At 34.3% G+C, this 22,380-nt stretch overlaps 1 protein-coding gene, 1 long non-coding RNA gene and 2 other non-coding genes across 8 annotated transcripts; 1 reads left to right on the top strand and 3 right to left on the bottom strand.

Annotated features, from left to right (window-relative positions):
* Positions 1-4,500: 4,500 nt before the first annotated feature.
* Positions 4,501-4,628, bottom strand: LOC143539225 (small nucleolar RNA snoR86). The gene has a single exon (XR_013136401.1). It is a non-coding gene; the product is annotated as a small nucleolar RNA snoR86 (small nucleolar RNA).
* A 62-nt stretch (positions 4,629-4,690) lies between these two features.
* LOC143539219 (small nucleolar RNA snoR86) lies at positions 4,691-4,816 on the bottom strand. The gene has a single exon (XR_013136399.1). It is a non-coding gene; the product is annotated as a small nucleolar RNA snoR86 (small nucleolar RNA).
* Positions 4,817-12,501: 7,685 nt separating this feature from the next.
* On the bottom strand, positions 12,502-13,591 carry LOC143536579 (uncharacterized). Its single transcript, XR_013135909.1, has 3 exons — positions 13,233-13,591; positions 13,040-13,158; positions 12,502-12,943 (listed from the first exon to the last, which is right to left on the bottom strand). It is a non-coding gene; the product is annotated as an uncharacterized LOC143536579 (long non-coding RNA).
* Positions 13,592-16,200: 2,609 nt separating this feature from the next.
* Positions 16,201-19,521, top strand: LOC143537795 (glycolate oxidase 1-like). Of its 5 annotated transcripts, none has more exons than XM_077031497.1 (9): positions 16,205-16,326; positions 16,870-17,030; positions 17,141-17,312; positions 18,131-18,208; positions 18,318-18,509; positions 18,619-18,751; positions 18,833-18,933; positions 19,030-19,134; positions 19,214-19,521. In XM_077031497.1, the coding sequence occupies exons 2-9, from the start codon at positions 16,894-16,896 to the stop codon at positions 19,403-19,405; spliced, it is 1,110 nt and encodes a 369-aa protein (XP_076887612.1). In that variant the 5' UTR covers positions 16,205-16,326; positions 16,870-16,893; the 3' UTR covers positions 19,406-19,521. The 5 variants fall into 5 exon arrangements, with proteins under 5 accessions (XP_076887600.1, XP_076887612.1, XP_076887605.1 ...); XM_077031490.1 differs by having other exon boundaries at positions 16,206-16,326; positions 16,858-17,030; XM_077031493.1 differs by lacking the exon at positions 16,205-16,326 and adding an exon at positions 16,428-16,449 and having other exon boundaries at positions 16,858-17,030.
* The last annotated feature ends 2,859 nt before the right edge of the window (positions 19,522-22,380 follow it).

The raw sequence follows: 22,380 nt of genomic DNA, 5'->3' as shown, positions 1-22,380 counted from the left end.
TTCAAGTTTGGTTTCAGTTTACGATGACAAAAAACGGCTTGGCTCACGGCTTAGTTTAAAACCATCAAAACCGGACCATAAACGCATATACGTAAGATGTTATTTTTTTAACTGAAAACAAACTATGACAATATCATACTCAAATTAAAGAGAATTAAATGCTCGTTTTTATGGTGCATTTTTTTTAAAAAAAATATTAACGTATGAAAAAGTTATGACCGTTTAATAATCGTGAGGGAATTTGGGTTAAAAGTGAAATTATAAATAATATATAGTTAAAAGATGGGGGATCAAAATTGTAACTATTCTTTAAATTTCTAAATCTTGATTAAAGTTGAGGGGGCATGGCTGTAAATAATTTGAAGAAATATGAAAGTTAAATTTTTTGAAAAATTGTAAATTGCGTGTCTTAATTTGCCCACGAGTGGTGTATTATATATAGTATAGATATAGATAGTAATAGTTCTATAATTTATTGTCTACGGGTTCATCAGGTGCAGTAAAAAAAAATTCTTTGTTTATAGTAATAAATTATTTGGTTATAGGATCAATGTGTATGTTTTGTGTTATATATAATTGATGACATATATGAATTTTACTATGTTGATACTAGGATAAATTTTTGAAAATCTTTAGGATTTGATTTTATATTTTCTTTTATACGATTATTGAAAGAGAAATCAAGTCATAAAATATAATTTGACTATTAATCCAAATTATAACGTAAATTTTTAGAGTTGATTTGCACAGAATATCTAAATGAATATTTCTATTGTTATACAATATACACCATACTTTTAATGTTTAAGTAAATTATTTTTTGATAATTTTATGTGGCAACTTAAACAAAACATCTTTTGAGTACTAGTGGAAAACTGGAAACTATAACAACGTTAATTGTCGTTTAGATTTGAGTGGAAACTATAGCAACTTTGTTTATATTTGAAGTTGGAGTGTCAAAATTTATATATCTATACTTGTATATAAGATATATTTGTTATTGATGATACCCTAATATGTTGATACATAAGTTATATATATATATATATATATATATATATTTTCCCGTAAGTAATGATAACATTTTATTTCGTTAACTTTTAGCATAATGTTTTAACGTCATGTATTGTATAATTTTACCGTATGATATATATATATATATATATATATATGTATATTATGCTATTATTTATAATAGAATAAATAAATCAAATGTATGGTTCATTATCACTGTCATGAAAGAGTATAAATATGTTCAAATATGAGTCTTGAAGTGTCATATTCCCTAAATCTCATAATTGAAGGTTATATAATATTAGCATGATAAATCTTACATGACTCATTCATGTATTGTTTCTCAATATTTGTTATATGAAGAGAAGATTAGTTATGAGGAAAAATTGGACATGACCATTTTTCATTTGTAAAACCTCAAATATGTTCACGAAGTAGCATATCATTAAAGTGTATGAAATGTGTTAAGTGATTTAGTGTTCATGACCGAGAAAGTTATGAATAAACCATGGAAACGGTTTGGTTTTATACCATTTCTGAAGTGAATTTGACAACGTATTAATCATTGTAATCATTGACATAATTGAGAAAATTGTGGTTTGGTTTTATACCATTCCTGAAGTGAATTTGACAACGTATAACATTAAAGAATAATGTTACGGCCTAGTCTGATGGAAAATTGACTTTTGGGTGTTTTTCATGTCATGTTTAAGGATAAAAACCTTAGGATCGACATTATTCAGTAACCATCATTTTTGGGGACTTCTTGGAGGCATCTTATACCATCCTAACACCTACCACTCACCATAGTCATCCATGTTCTCATCATCTCAACCAAGAATCAAGATTTCCAAGATGCTTATGCTAGGCTAAAGCTTCTATGACCATCTCTAGGTGTAGGGTTGTGTTTGTAGTTAGACTTTTTGGTATTTTGAACCTCAATATTAGATTTGGATATGGTTAATCATTCGGTTAGTTGAATCTTTACGTTTGTTTGTGTGCTTAAACAGCTTTTCGTAATTGAATGCTTAAGATTGTATCAGTTAATTGGTTTGAGGTCAATAACATTAAAGATTGAGTTCTTATCGTCATTGACCCGTTTATCATTAACCATAGCATTGATTTCATTCATCAATACCTGAAACTGGTAATCAATTAGATCATTATTAAGTTGTGCCAATTGTGCGGATTAAGTTTTGACAATCAGCAGAGCCAAATATTTAGTTTTTTGCTTATTAATTCAAACAAAGAGATTTCCAAATAGGTTTAATTACTTGTGCAACTACAACTTGCTTAAGAACCTGAAACCTGGAGATTGGTTATTTTCTCATAACTGTTTACAAATCATAGTAACATTGTGTTTGCTTAACAAATCTTTCAAACCGCTTTACATCGTTTGTCCACTTAGTTTTAATATTTCATAAATTATGAATTTGATTAGCACTTTCCACTTAGTTTTCCATAAACTCTTTTCTATTTCTTTGTTAGAAAAGAGTTGGTTTACATTTTTTTGTTATACTTCAATACTCTACCATAACAAGACTGAAAACGAGAATATATATCCTGCGTATCTTCATATGATTGAAAAAGAATATAGAATGTGAATCGAACTTTTTGGTACAACAAGCCGCGATCTGAAAGCTATAAATCTAAATAGAGGGTCGAATAACACGTTTATTCTCATTCCTTTGAAAACTAAAGACAATCTTGTCCTTTTTTTTAAGCTTTGGTTTGATCCATGGTAAGTTAATATTGTGTTTTATTTTTGGTCATGCAAACTGTTTTTTTAAACCGAGTTGCTTTTTTAATTAGATTTTTTTTTTTGGTTTTTTAGTTTAGCTATTTGTAGGTTATGTGTCTCTAAGGATTCCATTTTGAATGACTTGAAATACACCATTAAAGCACGGCTCTTGAAGGGGATAACTTTCTATGATATATTTCTGAAGTTTACAAAGAGAATACAGATTTACAAAGAGGCATACGACTTTATATAATGACTAGCTTCTCGGATCTCTAAATTATGGATGGAGATACAATCTTGGTGCATTTTGACAATTGTGTTTTTCCTTGATAGATCTGTGGTTTGAATCTCTTGTTGATAGTATCTTAACACAACTCTATTACTACTTTGATTTTCCAATTCAATGAGTAAAAAACCTATAGCTAGTTTTTGTATTATTGTTCATCATCTAAGGGTTTATGTGTAATTTCATTATGTTTAAGCTTTTGATGTTTGTAAGTTTTAAATTATATGTTGGTCTTGTTTAGTTTTTGCTTAAGCAGAAAAAATATTTGTAAAAAAAACTGTCGTTAGTAATTTATTATCTCAATTGTCAAAAGCTTTTTATAGTTTTGCTTTTAAATGGTGTTTTTCTTCTCTAGTTACAGACAAAACCAAACAGGGCTACTTGAGCTGACTTGACATGTTTCTTATTTATGATTACACTGATCAACATTATTATGTATGATTATATTGATAGACCATTTAGGACATGTTTGGGATTGAATTTGAAATACGTTTATTGGCTTATTTGTGCTTTCAAAAAGGCAATAAGTTTAAATGTATTTGACAATCATTAAAAACTTTCTTATTTTAGTTTTTTGAAAGGTTTAAAAAACAGATTTCAAATGCATCAAATCCTGACTTTTCAAAATGGCTTTTAGAAAAGTCATATGCATTTTTCAAACTCAATCCCAATCATGCTCTTAATCCTATTACATTTATAGCAATGATAGGACCTCCGATCAGACCTTTTGCATTCTTTTGCAGTTTATCGATTGAAATCAGTCCTCTACAACCGTCAATTAATTCAATACGAAATTGATTATAATTAAGTATTGAATATAATTAAGACTTGTGCATTATTTTATATTTAAAGAGACTGAAGCTTTTGCTTGTCCTATTGGGAACTGGGTATATGTATAAATTGACAATGTCTCGGACGCAAAATGCAAACTATGGGACTTTGTTCTGCTTTGCCAAAAAGGTTAACACTATATAACTTGACAACTACGGTGTTCGGTTAGCTCATCCAACGACAAGCGAGGCAATTCCAAGACTCGCCCTAATTTAGCTCTCCCAAAAAGGTTAAGACCGTAAACCAATCCAACTCCATTATCCACGCCAAAATATTGGTTACTAGGGAGAGTAAGTTATTCCATTCCATTTCTCCGGTATTGGTAAAACATTAAGCAAACGGAAAAACACTAGGGATGTTTACATGAATCCGTCAAGGAAAGTTGAGATCTTACTAAATATTTCAACTAGTCACACACGTTATTGAACCTTTAGTTTTGAATAAAAAGTGTCACTTAATTTAACAACTTCATTACAAAAAAATGTCTCCCTACGACTATTTAACCTTCTATTTGTCTAAATCACACAAAAATTGGTGACTGATTAAAACAATATTCACAGCCTAAATAACTTACTCGAAATTCTTTTTGTTTTAACCGGTAAAAGTTATAAATTATGATAAAAACAAAAATGTAACGATTTGTTCGAGGCCTTATTCAAGATTAAAACAATGATAGGCACGGAGAATCGTAGATACTGTTTTAATTTTGCCAACCTTCAATGCAAGTTTCGTCACATTTTATAGGCGTCCTTGCTCTGCAAATTGGCTTATAAATAATAATAATAATAATATATCACAAACAAAAAAAATAATATTCTGATGTAGCGATTTGTTCGAGGCCTTATTCAAAACTGAAGGTTTGATAGGCACGGAGAATCGCAGACTGTTTTGATTTTGCCAACCTTCAATGCAAGTTTCGTTACATTCAATAAACGTCCTTGCTCTGCAAATTGGCTTTACCAAAATTGCAAATTGATTAAAAAAACGAAACCTTTGGACCTAAAAACGGTGAAGTGAATCATTCTTTATCGGAAACACAAAATAAAATATTACAAAAGACGAAGAAGAGAGGCTGATGACTGATTGAATGAAGGTTGCAGAGTATGCGATTAGTATATATAAAGGTGAGAAGCCCTAACCCTAGTTATTACTTGTTAGACAGACTAAAATACCCAAAGCCCAGAGATTATGGGCTTTAAGTTCAAAACTGGGGGCCCAATATCAAGAACCGGAAGAACCAAAACAAATTGCAATCCATTTGTAAGATTACTGCCATACGTGCCCGCGCGTTGCAACGGGGAAGCAATTAGAATTCGGTCGATAACGGATGCTATAGTTTGCATTATATCAAATTTTATATAAAAATTTCAACAAACAAAACAACATTTAGTCATAAAGCTAATTATATCATATAATATTCAAACTTTATATAAAAAACATTATCAACCAACAAAACACCATTTAGTCACACAAATGTTCATGGCAATAGTAGAACAACGTAAATGTTCATGGCAATAGTAGAACAACGTAAATGGTATAGCACATATTCATTTTCTATAGTAATAGTGTAATCTATAAAAACAAATTTATGTTCAAATTCCTTATGAAAGCTAAGTTAAACATCAAATTGAGTAGGGAACAAAACAAGGGAGTCATGCCGAGCCCGAACTTATTTAGGCTCAAACATAACTTGTGAGTAGTTTTTCAAAGTCAAGCCTTACTCCTATTTCTAAATCTTGAGCTCAGGTCGTGAGTGGTTTTTCAAGCTCGAGCTCAGCTCAGACTCAACTTGTTTATCATTCATAAATTATTTTACTAATAATTATAATAATTATTTGTATATATTTTAACTACAATTTTATAATATTTAACATAATACAAATTACTCACTTATATTAATAATACTATTTCATATATTAATAACTATTATAAAATCATATATTTATTATATTAAATAAAAAATATATAAAATAGCAGGCTCATTAATTAAACAAGTTTATTTCTACACTCAAGCTCGTTTAAGCTCGGTTCGATTCGAGCCTCAAATAAAGCTCATTCAGTTATTGAGCTCGAGCCTGTTTCGAGGAACACTTTTCAACCTTTATTTATTTTTTATTATATTTGAAAGTCTTTGTAAGTGGAGAATAGGGATGAGCACGGTACTGTACCTGTACCGACGATCCCAAAAATCAGAAATCCTTGGTACCGGTACCGAAATACTCGGTTCAGTACCGGTACCGTCTGGGTAAAAAATTGGGAAATACCGGTACCGTACCGATCCCGAAAATTAAAACTTTGGTAGTGATTCAGTACCGGTACCAATTTTGCTCATCTCTAGTGGAGAAGACAAAAAGATAATGATAATGTAAAAAAATATTATTTAATTGTATATGAGAGATAAAATATAGTGCTTTTTAATATAATTATAAAAATAGACAAGCTGCCGGACCAAACAAAAAAATATATTATTGCCGAAAATCAAATCAAAATCAAAATACGGCACGTTAACAAAAATCGTGTTTTACAACTCTTTACAGATTTACATATCTTTTCTCCGGTGAACTTTTCACAAAGACACAATTCTCTACAAATACATATCACTTATTGTATGGGAAGATCGTTTAGGCTCGTCGATGTATTAAAATTACACTACAGGTTGGCTCATTTAAGGTCCTGCGCACAATTAGGCTCGTTAAGATTTTCTTCAATATATACAAATATAATTATAAATGTATATAAATTAATGTAGTATATAAATTAATTAATAAATAATAAGCGAGCCGAGCTGAAACTTGAAAAAACGTCTTACAATCCAAACTCGAGCTCTTGCAAACAGACAAGTAAACGAACTGGACGTTCATAACTAATCTTGGTATGAAAGCTGTATATTGTATTTTGATGATATTAATCTCTGTACAGGGGGACTCTATATGTAGAGCCATATCAAGCTAATAATAGTAAGAGATAATTTACAATCATTAACATATATAGAACTATAATCTATAATCACTGTCTAATATTCCCCCTCAAGCTAAGGCCGGGGAGTGACTTGTAGCTTGGATCTAAGAAGCAAGAACCGTTGTGACGAAAGAGGCTTTGTGAACACATCTGCAATTTGATCATCTGTCTTGATAAACTGAACCGAAAGCTGTTTTCGAGCAACTCTTTCCCTGACATAATGAAAATCAATCTCTACGTGTTTTGTGCGAGCATGAAAAACCGGATTAGTTGAAAGGTAGGTGGCACCAAGATTGTCACACCACAAAATAGGAACTGATGTCATAGATACATGAAGTTCCTTTAGAAGCGCCTCTAACCATGTTAACTCAAGAACCGTGTCTGCTAAAGCTTTGTATTCAGACTCTGTAGATGACCGAGAGACAGTACGTTGTTTACGAGCACACCACGAGATGAGATTAGATCCAAGGTAGACAGCAAATCCCCCCGTGGACCGACGGTCATCGAGACAACCAGCCCAGTCTGCATCAGAAAAGGCTGTGAGAGATGGATCGGAGGCATCCGTGTATGCTTGGATGATAGGCGCTGATTTTTGTTGAATCAGGAGACCGAAATGAGTAGTTCCTTGAAGACACCAGAGAATTCTTTTGACTGCGGACCAATGATGTTCTGTAGGGGAGTGCATAAACTGGTACACTTTGTTAACCGCAAAGGTAATGTCCGGTCTCGAAAGGGTCAAGTATTGTAGTGCACATCTAAACTTAACAGGATTTTCAAACGGAGGACTACCACCAAGAGCCAGATTTGAGTTAGTTGCTATAGGAGAGTCAACTGGTTTGGTTTGAGATAGACCAGCTTTAGCTTTATGAATAATGTCAGATATGTATTTCTTCTGGGAGAGAAGCAAATCATTACCTTTGAAAACCACCTCAATGCCTAGAAAATATGAAAGTCGCCCCATGTCTTGGATTGCGAAAGAAGTGCTAAGCTTTTGAATGATGTGATCAATGAGGCGGGGATTGTTGCCTGTTAAGATAATATCATCCACATACACGAGCATATATAGTAAATTTCCATTGTGAGAGTAAATAAACAACGAGGGATCCGTTTTGGACCCGTGAAATCCAAGCTGAAATAATACCCCTGAAAGACGATTAAACCATGCTCGTGGGGCTTGTTTGAGTCCATACAAGGACTTATGGAGCAGACACAGATGATTCGACTTTTGTGGATCAATAAAGCCTTGTGGTTGACGTAAATAAACGGTTTCTTGGAGGTCACCGTGTAAGAAAGCGTTTTGTACATCTAGCTAGCGTAAAGGCCATTGCCTTGTAACAGCAAGTGACAGTACCACACGAACAGTGGTAGATTTTACAACCAGACTAAACGTCTCATGATAATCAATTCCCGGCTGTTGGTGAAAACCTTTAGCTACCAAACGAGCTTTTTAACGTTTTATAGTTTTGTGTTCATCTCGTTTCAACCTGTATACCCACTTAGAATCAACAACATTAGCATTAGGAAAAAGTGTAGAGGTGGGGTTGGATGGGTGTTGGGTGGAGCTGAGGTGTTAGGTTCGGTGGTGGTAGGTGTTTGGGTAGGAATGGGGAAATCTTGTGTTGGGCTTGTTGCATCTATGTTGGTGGGTGTTGTGTGTTGGGCAGAATTAGCTGAGTTATTTTTAGGGATGTGTGATGGGTCTTCTGGTGTATTTAAATTTGATAGGCTGGATGGTTCATGTAGGGCAGGGGCTGGTGGATAGGATGAAAAATTATGGATCTGGTGAGGGTGTAGTAATTGGAGAGGAAGGCTGGAGAATAGGAAAAAGTGTTTCATTAAACCGTACATGTCGAGCAACATAAATACGGTCAGTAGTGGGGTCAAGGCAAATATACCCGTGGTGAGAGGGGCTGTACCCTAAAAATATACAGGGTAGGGAGCGAAAATCCATCTTGTGTGGCTTGTAAGGCGAAGGTGAGGGAAACATTGGCATCCAAAAACACGTAAGAAGGACAGATCAGGTTTGCGGTTAAAAAGATGCTCAAAGGGAGATATGTTTGATGATGTGCGAGAAGGCATGCGGTTTATCAAGTATGTGGCGGTCTCAAAGGCAAAGTTCCAGAAACGCATTGGAACACCAGATTGTGCCAAGAGGGTGAGACCGGTTTCCACCACATGACGGTGGCGTCTTTCAACAAATCCGTTTTGTTCACTTGTATGAGGGCAAGAGAGACAATGTAAGATCCCAAGAGTTGTGAAAAAGGAGGATAGGTTTCGAAACTCCCTGCCCCAATCTGTTTGGACGGACTTGAGTTGTGTTTTAAATTGTCGTTCGGCCATTGTATGGAATTGTTTGAAGGTTCCGAAGACATCAGATTTTTGTTTTATGGGAAATAGCCACATGTATTTGGTATAATGATCAACACAAAGTAGAAAATAACGATGACCATAAAAAGAAGTAACGGGAGTGGGTCCCCAAACATCACAATAAACCAAATCCAAGACATGTGTACTTTTATAACTAGAAGAAGATAAATGCAGTTTTGAAGACTTCCCCATAGGACACGAATTACAAAAAGGATAAACATATTTATTTGTAACAGGAAGGTGAAATTCAAATAATACATGATTGTCTTCGCAAAAATGTTGTACGGAAAGAAGATTTCGTTTGATTTGTGGAACATGTAGAATTTTTTGAATAGAAAGGGTTTTGTTTGGTGAATTAAATATGGTAAGAAGCAATATGAAGAATAGGTAAACCTTTGCCATTACCAACAAGTAGTGTATCCTTAAAATTATAAGGTTCAAAGTTGTCAAAGCCGCTGAGATCGGGTGCCACGTGACTATTTGCACTAGTGTCTAGCAACCATGAAGATGATGATTGTGAATGCTGATCAGCATAGTTTGCTTGTGGAGCCTGTCTTGGTGTACGATTGGGACAGAGTGATGGAATGTGTGCAATGCCACACCTATTGCATGAACCATAGATTGTATTCTGATTAGTTGCCCAAGCAAATATGGAATTGTTACCTGTAGTGTTTGGGTTGTTTTGATTGTTGTTGTAGGATTGGTTGGCGTTGTAAGATTGATTGTTGTTGTAGTTTCCACGACCACGTCGATTAGAGGAACCATGGTTGCGGTTGGTTGGTCCACGAGTGGTATAAAAAGCCTGATTCGGCTGTTGTGCAGGTTGCACGGTAAACCCTAATTTGGTCATCAACTGTTAAAGAGATTGTACTGTTTCAGGCGGAAGCTGGAATCCGGTAGAAGAGGCTGAATCACGGATGCTGGTAGCCATGAAGGCTTGAGTAGCAGCAATTGTGGGATCAGACTTCTATGTCATGTAGTCATAATCAGCAATCAGTCCAGGAAGTTCCAAAAGAGCAACAGGAGGCTGTCTTGCAATCAAGGTAGATTTCAACGAATTGTATTCTTCCCTAAGACCCGCAATAATTAGCATAACGACATCTTTTTCTTTCATAGGCTCACCAATGTTTGCTAAAGCATCTGAATACTCTTGTGCTCGAGTAATATAGGTAGCAGAAGTTTCTTCGGGCTTCATCTCAATCTTGAGCAATTGGGTTTTGAGGGTGTATTCTCGTCAAGATGTATGTGGTGCATAAGCACGTTCCAAGGACAACCACAAGTCACGAGAGGTATCACCCTGTACATGCTGGAACGATGCTTAAGAGATCGTTGAAAGCAACAGCATACCGTGAGCATCATTTAAGATCCATGCAGAATAATCAGGATTTGGTTGTATTGCAGGCGGCGCTGGATCTTTGTTAGAAGAAGAGTGGACAGTGATGGTTGGACATGGACAAGAAACAGATCCGTCGATATAGCCAAAAAGACTATTGGTGATGAGGAAGGGCTGGATCATTGTTTTCCAATATCCATAATTGGTAGGACTAAGTTTAAACCCGAATTTGTGAGAATTGTGATTAGCTTTCTCCACCGTGGTGAAGGCTATGATGGCCATTGTGGACCGATTGGGAAGAGCAGAGGCCAACCAGAGAAATTAAAATAAAAAAAAAGGAGGAACAAGAGAGGCGGCTGAAATTAGGGTTGGAGCCTGGCTTTGATACCAAACTAATCTTGGTATGAAAGCTGTATATTGTATTTTGATGATATTAATCTCTGTACAAGGGGACTCTATATGTAGAGCCATATCAAGCTAATAATAGTAAGAGATAATTTACAATCATTAACATATATAGAACTATAATCTATAATCACTGTCTAATATTCATTAACTGTTCATGTCAGGAAGTATGGATAACATGTAAGCACATATTTATGAGAAAATACAGGAATCACAAACTCACAAACAAGTGTATTACAAAATTTTCATCTAGAATTAACATCCCGAAGTAAGACACTGATATTTTATTAACCATATTCGCGGCGACAAAAATCAAGCATACATAAAGCCTCTTAACTTACCAATTCATCTAAAAGCTTAAATCAGAAGATGAAAGGAGACAAGAAAACCTTCTTCAACTTGTATATATATATCTTGGCGTATCTCCTCAATTATCAACTGCAAATAAACGCTTAATTCATTTCTCGGCTCCATGATACTTTGGGTTGACCAAACAAATACAAGGTTGGTCCATTTGTACCTTGGTTCACTCGTATCGGTTGGCTACTGATGAAGAAAAGTCTTCATTGCCGGGCACCTTTTTAAGCAAGCAACAATGGGCTATCAAGTAGTTAATCACCTTTAAGGCTAGCGTATTTTTATGAGAGTCTGCCTGCACATATGAAAAGAGAAAAATTGTGTTGATCAACAAATTCTAAAAAAAAATAATTATAAACTAATTTAGATGGGAATTTTAACCCACATGCATGGGATGATTTGGGTGTATTTTATCTCAGCATGTTAAATTATAACCATCAGTTACAAAATCATTTGTGTATATAATAAATAAGAATAATGCAATAAAGACGGTTCGGTATTTCTAACGGAATGCATTAAAAGACAAAATATGAAAATACTAACCATTTATTGAGAAAGAACCCCAAAATTTTCCTTGGCTCCTGTTGATAACTTTAGCCAAATCTGGAGCTTCATCTTTCAAAACCGAACTTTCAACTTCAAACTGAGAGGAATTAAGTTGTCACTAAGAGTTATATATGATTGTCTAGTTGCTATGTTAACAAAATATAACATAAACTAAGGATATATCACACCTTCATTCTATCATTCGAGTTGGTCAATTCTTAGAAAAACATGGACAAAATAAACCATTAAGCACCATAAACCCTAAATTTTGTGCGGTAAACACATATATAATTTATGCATGTAAGGCATTCACAGGGCACAAGAGATGAATATATCAAATATGATGGTCAATGTATGAATATATTCAAGTAGATATGGAAAATTAGGCTTTGCCTGAGCTTATTTAGTAGAGGCCAGGGGTTCCCACTGGTCTGTGTAAACAAATTCCCAAACTACAGCACATTAAACTAAAATCAGATATTACATAAGAAACAAAACATATAAAATTTGACAAAACCGCATAGTATAATATGTGAGGATTTGAGGATGACAACCTTATGTGCAGAATAATCGGCGAGGTTGATGATGATGATGATGAAGGTCGAAAGAGGAAGATGAAGGCAAATTCTTGGTACCATTATCGGTACCGAAATATTGGGTTCAGTACCGAGACACTACCGGTATTGAAGGTAAACTTCGAGAAATACCGTATCGTACTTATACCCTACCGGTACCGAAACTCAAAACTTTAGTACCAATTCGGTACCAAATTGTACCTGATTTCGGTAACGGTTCTGATATCGGTTCGGTACCAATACCGAATTTGCTCATCCCTATTTAAATGCCAAGAATGTCCCTACGTGACTACAAGATTAAAACATAGTCTCAACAGATCTATATGGCGCAAAAAGTCAAAACAAACCTTCTCATATGATATAGTTCATCTTCATATTTAGGAATCCTTATCAAGAAGTTGTATGGTAAAACCTTAGCTTCTTCATTCTGTACATATATGGCATCAGCAACAGAATCTTCTAGAGATATGGTGGGAATCTCATCACTACAGATTTGGGAATCCAAAATAAGCACAAATAGGTGACATCCCCTGCATTAATGAGCACAGACTATTGCTAAATAACACTATTTGACAATATTCTTGGCAATCATTAAAAAATCAACAAAATGTCAACAAAAGTCAAACCTATATCTCCAGCATCTTCAGAAACGCAAGCTTCATGACACCCTTCAAATCATAAGTTGGGTATGGCTCATGTTTGTAGTCGCTGTAATTTTAAAAACAGTCTATTTCTGGAGTAACAACTATGGAGAAGTGTAATCATTGATGAATCACTGAACAAGTAACAATTTTGTAAAACTGATAGATAATTACTTACCTCCTCTTGCAAAATCATGAAACCTCCCCTTCTTACCCTAATTAACAATCCAAAACCCTAATTACCCAATTCGAGATCTCAATTGTCAGTGTTAGATAGATGATTGAAATAAATAGGAGGTAACAATTGGAAGCGTAGGCGATTTCAATAGTTGGCGTCCATTGGGTTGTATAAATTGAATGTGGTGGTTGAAAGCAAAGGAAAGGTTACGCACCGGATTACAATGAATGGATATAAATGGATCAATGATGAATTGAATGAGCAATCAGTTGATGAATTATAACGTCGCCGGAAACCGGAATTGAAGTCGCCGGAATAAGAGGGGTAATTAATTTTGTGGCGTCTCACATGGAAGAGGAAGAGTCCATATGTATTATAATGTAAGATAGATAATATATAGATAACATCTGTGGCTATTTGAGCGCCCATGAGTAGAGGCGCACAACTTGGTTTTTTTCAAATGTTCGGGTTCGGGTATGATCGGGTGTTAAGAGAAATCGGGTAGGGTTCAGGTAGGGTGTTGAGAAGAAAAACTCAACCCTATGTACCTGGGTAGGGTATGATCGGGTTTAGGTATAACCGGGTATATGTACGATCGGGTATTATTAATACCGGGTTTTGAATTTGTAATTTTTTATACATTTTTAAATTTGTTTTGTAATTTATAAAAATAATTAAACTATATTACAAAAACCGTAAATCGTACAAATTATTTACTTAATAATATGCATTTTTAAAAAACTTAAAACATAAAAGTTGTGAAGTAAACATAAAAATATACTATAAAAACTCATGTATTATTCCGGGTATTAGAAACTTGATATCGGGTATCGGGTATAACCGGGTATGGGTATAGGGTATGACCGGTTCCGGGTATTTACAGGTATAAATCGGGTACGGTTCCGGGTATGGGTATTGAGCTCAAAAAGCATACCATATTCATACCCTACAGGTAGGTTCGGTTCTGGTTTCGGGCATAGAATACCTAGGTATAAAAAAAACGGTTCCGGGTACGGGTTTTTTGTGCACCTCAACCGATGAGTATCTCATTTTAAACATGGAACAAGCATGTTAAACCAGCGCGTTGCGACGAGATTGTTAGAACGTACCAAAAACAAACTTGAAAACACTAACAGTCCATACACGTTGGGCGTGTTAACTCGCAAGTTAAGACACGTTCAAATGTGAACAAAATTTAGATTAAAATATTAAACTGCTCACACACGTTAGTTAGCTGTGTTAACTCGGGCGTTAAGACACGTTAAGCTTGTACACTACTTTTGTTTTGATATTTAAGATAAAACGTTACTTATTAGCCAATATCGTTTGGTTCACGGTTAATTTAAGATCATAGCATGATAGTCAAGAAAATTGAAATTTAAACAAAATTATATGATTTTTTTTGTTGGTAAATAATAAACTTTGTTTGAACAAATTGACTATTCAACCATCAAAGTCAAAGTAGAATATTATATAAGCAACAAATAATATGCAAGAAAAAATGAATAGTAATTGTTTTGAGTAGTGTAAAAGTTGCCTTTTAACATATATAGTATTTGTGTCTATTTGTGAGCCCATGAGTAGGTCATTTTAAACATGAAATGGATAAAATGTTATCCAATGGAAAATAAAGTTATGGAATAATCATCATTTTTACCACATAGTTTCTAATGGGTGGTGGGGGTGTTTTTTATTTGGAGCGGATGTCACATTCTCTCTTTCACGTCAGTCTATTTGATTTATGTCCTCCACAACAACCGTGAAGGCACATCTATCGCCTTATTTCTCATGTTCCTTAATGTGTGATCATCTATAGTAATGGCTTTCACTCCTCTCGTACATGTAAATCCCCATTAAGTGTCAGTCAAATGCATATATAATGCTTTCAATCACACATAAACAAAAATATTCGTAAAAACATACAAAATGAGTTTTCTTCATATAAAAAAACTCGCATTGGAACCCATGGTTATGGCCCGAATCCATTAGTTGGAACATTTTCATTTTCAAGTTTCATAATCTCTGAAGAGAAGGTTCACTAATAGACATAGAGAGAAGTCATTTGACTTATTCACATCCAGTTCATGATGTTTGAAATCCTTATTATGCAATGAGACATTGCTTTTGCTAATTTCACCTAAATTTGCCACCAAATACTACTGATGAATATCTTAGATCAAGTTTGATTTATCTATAGAATATGGTCATCTTGCAAATGTTATGTATCATCCATCTAGGGATGTAAACGTGTCGACTTATTTGCGAGCCACTTGATATCAAATTACTAAATTCTCAAGACTTTGCGATTTCAGGACACGGATTTTCGGTACCGGTATCAATCTCATCCCTAGGAATAATAACTAATTTTGATTTTTAAAAAAATTAATAATAACTAATTTCAATTAAAATTACCATAATTATTCGAACTAATACCGACCAAGTTTCGGTACACGGTTCAACACAACAGATATATGAAAAAGTTATAGATAGAAATAATATAAAAAATGAGTTCAGACTGAAATTGAGTTCAGCCCGAATCTGGTCACTCGTATGCAAGCTCGTTGAACAACAATGTCGAGATGAAAAACATAAGAACGTAACCGATTCAGACTGAATTTGAATATGAAACGGTGGTATTGATATTAGTTCAACGTCTAATATCTAATAATGGAAAACTAGTCATGTACAGTGATGTTAATATGCTACATGTTTCATCATATATATCTTATTAACAGTGTGAAGCAATATGCAGACCAGCTTAATAATAATAATGGAACAAAAAATAAAATAAAGATGATAATGAAGAAAAACTGTGAAGCACATAACCAATCATGTGGATCATATCCATTCACTCAAATGGATTTGGCACTCATTCCTTACCTCCAATCATCCATCCCAAACTTTGTCTTCATCCCATTATTTTCTTGATATTTTAAAAAAAAAAATTATCTTTATAATTATTTGGTACACACCCTTCAATGATCTATCACTACTTTATCTTTTAAGTGCTTCATCTATATTTTTTGTTGCTTATCTATACTTGTGAGTTTTGCTCACACTTTTGAATAGACACACATACTCAACTGTCAAAAAGGTTCGCTTCTTGTTCTCTCTCTAAAACAACCCCCCCCCCCCCCTACTTGATGTGGGTCATGGCTTAAATGCATAAATAATAAGTTGATCATTGTTGAATTGTAATATTTGAATTTGGTTGAGGGTATTTTTAAATTTGTATGTTTTTGGTGTGTATTGATTTTATATATGTATCTAGTTATTGTTTCTTGATCATCATGTTAAGTTACCGTTTCGAATAATGGTACTCGATTAGATGAATGCAACGAAAAAACAATGATTTCATGGTGAATGATAGTTTTTACTACTTGGTTATCATTTTTTGATTAGTTTGTAAAGGTTTAGTAAAAAAAGATGAAAGATTTATCGTGGCGATGTATATAACGGTCTAATTTCAGTAAATTTTGCAGTGAATCATAGCTTTTACCATCTCAAGTCTCAACTTTTTATTTTTGCTGATTTGTAAAGGTTTAGTAAAGAAAGAAAGATGATAGCTTTATCGCGGGTTTTGAATATAACAGTTTAATTTCTGTGTTTCTTGTTATGAATCAAGATTTAGTTGAAGGAAGCTTGTAGATAAATACGAAAGATGGAGGTGACCAATGTGACAGAGTATCAGGCAATTGCCAAAGAGAAGTTGCCTAAGATGGTCTATGACTACTATGCGTCTGGTGCCGAGGATCAATGGACTCTAGAAGAGAACCGAAACGCTTTTTCAAGAATCTTGTAAGTTTTTTATATATTGAGTGTAAAACTGTTTCAAAATGGCTGATCAAATGTGACAGATATGTGATGATTTGGTTATTGACCGCGTTGAGTTTTCCTAAATTAAACAGGTTTAGGCCCCGGATTCTTATTGATGTGAGCAGGATCGACATGACCACCGCAATTTTGGGATTCAAGATATCGATGCCTATTATGCTCGCCCCGACTGCCATGCAGAAAATGGCTCATCCTGACGGGGAGTATGCAACCGCAAGAGCTGCATCTGCAGCTGGAACTATCATGGTCTGTATTTTCATGTTGACCCCTTGTATAATTTGAGTTGACCCATGCTTAGTTTCAGTAGGACATAAATTGACCCATAAACACATATTACCAAAGCAGCCTGTTTCTCGGTCATAATTGCCACTAGCTGCCATATAAGCAAATATGTCGGGTGAACCCGATTTGGTACTTTTTTAGAAAACGATCTGTTTCAAGGCTAACCCGTTTTGATACTTTTTAAAACAACCCATTGTAAACAAACCCATTTTGATTATAACCCGTTTTGAGTTTTGACCTGAATCGAAATGACACTTTTTGAAACGACTCGTTTTGAACCAACCCATTTTGGTCATAACACGTTTAACCCAAACCAACCCGAACCAAAGTGATACTTTTTTGAAACAGCCCATTAAGAATGAAACCATTTTGGTCATTACCTGTTTTGACCCAAACCAAATTGATACTTTTTAAAACGGCCCGCTTTGAACAAACCTATTTGGTCATAACTTGTTTTGGCCCGAACCAAATTGATAGTTTTTGAAGTGACCCGTTTTGAACAAACCCATTTTGATCATAACCTGTTTTGACCCGAACTAAATTGATACCTTTTTAAAACATCCCATATTGAACGAGCAAATTTTGGTCATGACCAGCATTACTTGTTTCAACCCAAACCAAACCGTTACCTCTTTGAAACAACTCATTTTGAACAAACCGTTTTTGGCCAAAACCCGTTTGACCCATTACCCGACCCGACACATCAGTTTTTTCAGACTTAAAATCAAACTGATAAAGGAGAAGTTTGTTTTATAAATTATAATTATTATTTTGTGTTGTAGACATTGTCTTCATGGGCAACATCTAGTGTCGAGGAAGTTGCTTCAACTGGACCCGGAATCCGTTTCTTCCAGCTTTACGTAAGCAACCATTTCGCTTTCTTGATCACAACTCGCAACTAGTACATTACACATTACACATAATCACTGACACTATATTTAATAACAATTTTGCTCCTGATATTATCAGGTCTACAAGGACAGAAACGTCGTTGCTCAGCTCGTAAGAAGAGCCGAAAGAGCCGGTTTCAAGGCCATTGCCCTTACAGTCGACACACCAAGGCTCGGCCGTAGAGAAGCCGACATTAAAAACCGTTTCACTTTACCACCATTCTTGACTTTGAAGAACTTTGAAGGTCTAGACCTTGGGAAAATGGATGAAGTGAGTTTAACAACTTGTAACAAACTTGTAACAACTTGTAACAAACTACAGTTGATTAACTGAATACAGTTATTCTGTTAATATTCTAACTATAACGTGGTCAATGCAGGCTAATGACTCTGGGCTAGCTTCTTATGTTGCGGGTCAAATTGACCGCACGCTGAGCTGGAAGGATGTAAAGTGGCTGCAGACCATCACCAGTATGCCTATCCTTGTTAAGGGAGTGATCACTGCTGAGGACAGTAAGAACTAGAACAAGAACTTGTAAGTTTAACTTGGTTCGTGTTGGCTAACCGTAACGTGCTATTTTGTTACCCGTGCAGCTAGGTTAGCGATCCAAGCTGGTGCAGCGGGTATTATCGTGTCTAACCATGGAGCTCGACAACTCGACTATGTTCCTGCTACCATTATAGCTTTGGAAGAGGTAAACGAGCCGAGCACGAATTCATGGCTCATGTTCAACTTATTTATTATTTATTAGTTATTTTATATTTTTACATGTGTATATATTTTTCATTAGGTTGTGAAAGCGGCTCAAGGCCGTGTCCCCGTGTTCTTGGACGGTGGGGTCCGCCGTGGGACGGATGTTTTTAAGGCACTGGCTCTAGGAGCTTCAGGCATATTTGTAAGTAGAAACGAAATAAAATGTTATTTTTTTCTTTTAGGTTTCGACAAACAAAATAATTAATATTACTGAGTTACAGATTGGGCGACCGGTGGTGTTTTCTTTAGCTGCTGAAGGAGAAGCGGGAGTGAGAAAGGTGCTTCAAATGTTACGAGAAGAGTTCGAGCTAACTATGGCGTTAAGTGGTTGCACATCTTTGAAAGAGATCAGCCGCAACCATATTGTGACCGAGTGGGACGCACCTCTATCCCGCCCGGCGCCAAGATTATAGATAAACCAGAAATGATTATATTTCTAATGGCATAGTCCATTTGTATTATTTGGAAGTTATTTGTTGTGTACTTTGAATTTGTTGTTTTGAAATAATAAGTTGCCATAAATCCAAAAGTTGATAATATATAAATAATTGAAAATGAAAAAAAAAGTATTTTTTGACCAATGCTTTATGTGGGCGAGTTATATTTACGACCAACGTAAACAATTTTACTATCGACAGACCATGTGGGAGTTTGAAGATGCAGGATGACGGTTAGGTCGCTTTGCATTATTGGTATAGTGCAACGGGTTTTAATTTGATCTCGTCTCATTCCCTTTCTACCTTCTTTTCTTTTGTTTTATTTCACGTGGTTAGTTTTTGTGTGTTTCTCTTTTTTAGTCTTGTACTCGTTTTTAAATGTCGGTTTTCTAGTTCAGTTTATATCTCTATCTCTACATGTCTAGTTTCTTACTAGCCGGATTTTGTTTAATAAAATCTTTGCTGTTCAAATAAAATAATAATAAAGATCTCCTGTGTAATTTGTTCAATATAAAATTCTTATTACAAATCATTTATTGAGAGAATCATTTTAGAATATACCAAACAAAACATTGTAACAGAATGTGTAGACTTTGTAATGCCCCACATTAAAAATGTATAGAGCTAGGAATTCAGAAAATTTGTTTTTATGTAAGAAATGAAAATGGTTTATGTATATGAATATGGTTTATTTACAAGAGTATTATGTTTAATTACATGAAAAGCGTCTCCATGTAACTTAAAGATAAATCAGTAACATGTCTAAAATATATCGGTATAGTAGCTATGTATTGTACATTGTTATGATAAAGAGTGTCGGATATATCATACAATTGACTCTTAGAAGGTAGTATTTCATTATTTTTTCTGGAATCATCGTACGAATCTAAAAAGAAAAAAAAATACATGAGCGGTTGTTATTGTTGTGAAACAAGTCTAATAGCCAATGCATATGAGAAAGAGAGATAGGAGAAAGATGGAGATTTCATTAATCATGTGTATATTACAATGAGATGTAATAGATTATATATAGGAGAGGAATACTTGTAGAAGAAGCTAATCTATTTTAGGTGTTGATAACCATAATAATAATAATATATATTTATAACACTCCTCCTTGGTTATCAACTTAATACGCTTGGAGATGCTGTCTCGTTAAAAACCTTGCCAGGAAAACCCAGTGGGACAAAACCATAGCTAATGGAAAAAGAGTGCAGCGCGTATTGTCTCCCCCTGATTTATATATCCGTTGAAATTGTAAATATCGATCTTATGTGAAAGTTGCCCAAAACTTTTGTAGTCAATCATTTGCATCTCCGTCCCTTGAAATTTGAATCCTTAAGTTGAATAATGTTGTATTATCTTCACATGAAAACTTCTATTGCTTCATCTGGTAAACACTATGATCCTGTTGTGTTTATCTGCATCGACAATACTAGCCAAACTTGTTTTGATGGGTTAGTAAAATATAAACTCATATATTTCATACCTGTAATATATGTATTAACCCATTCTGATGTCTCCAAGCCGGACACATGCTGATAAATATAAATAAAAGATATAAAAATCATGTATAGTTAGCATCACATATTAATGCGCATATGCATTTAGTTATGATACTTTTGAACCAATAATGTTTCATATTATGATAGGAAATGATATAGAGTGCAATGTTGTATATCCTTTAACGTACTCAAAGAATGAATCTTGTCTTTGGTAAATTGTCTCAACATTTTTAGATGGACTTTGATATATTGATACACATATAATTACACATATACTCAAACTTCCGGTCGAGCAATAATCACATCGTGTCAAGGTATTTAAAAAATTCTTATTCTAAAAGTTCTGCAGTTTCTTTCGATGATGTGTACATCATCACTGTAAACTGTGATTATATGAACCTTTAAGAGTAGAATTTTGATAAAAGTATGACTAATGACACCCAACTTATCTCCCTCCTTATCAAAATAATTATTGATTATACAATGCTCAATCCGACTATATTAGTCCATATGCAATAAGCATAACTCTATGCATTTTCCAATCTATCATGAACTTCTTTCCAACTTGACAAATTATGCATGTGTGTTCACTTTTCTAGGATTTTTGCTGCATAAACTTGCTCATTTAACACATCAATTTTGTATCACATATCAAAATCCATACTGTACCATTTCTTTGTTTATTAAGACATTGTACTCATCATATAGATTCTATTCTATGTGCATTGCTTATTGATACACAAGAATTCCATCATTAAGATGTATTAGTTAACCTTTCAGGTATTTCAACTACCTTATGAAACTCTTTAGGTTACATTTATGTTCAACATATTCAATAATCGTAACATATTCAAATATGAATCTGTATACAACATGAGTCATAGTGTTCTCGAGAATCTAATTTACATGATTTGATAATTGAAATCCTTCATAGATTTTCTTGTTAACTCTCAGTATCAACTGAATAACAATATTTATTGGACGGATATCAATTCTCTCTTTATATTACCAGACTAATTAGATATCGAAAAGTCAATGCTTCCACCATTGGAGAATGCGTCTCCTCATAATTAATCACGGGTCTTTGCAAAATCCTTGTGCTACCAGTTTTACCTTATATCACTTGTGCTACCATTTTTGCTTTATATCACTTTATTGAATTTTCATAACCCACTTAAAAGACCCGTTTATATCTAACATATTTTATAACTTCAGTTGTATGGACTGCTGGTCCGACAAACTTTTCGTTATTTAGAGAATTCAACTCTGCCATGTTTGCGTCTTTCCACTTTGGCCAATCATTTTTATAGGCAGATTTAGAATCTTGATCCTCATCATCATTATTTCAAGCGCTAATTATATATATATAAAAAAGTATAACGACGTAGACTTTATTTCGATTCCATATATCTTTGTAGACATGATACAATATATATTATTGAGAGC

The sequence above is a fragment of the Bidens hawaiensis genome, unplaced genomic scaffold (assembly GCF_021521415.1).
Source record: "Bidens hawaiensis isolate Kalapana, Puna unplaced genomic scaffold, B.hawaiensis_p1.1 tig00000780_1, whole genome shotgun sequence".
In the NCBI taxonomy this organism is placed as follows: Eukaryota; Viridiplantae; Streptophyta; class Magnoliopsida; order Asterales; family Asteraceae; genus Bidens; species Bidens hawaiensis.
The sequence above is the reverse complement of the archived record's forward strand: the minus strand, read 5'-3'. Positions and strand labels throughout refer to the sequence as shown.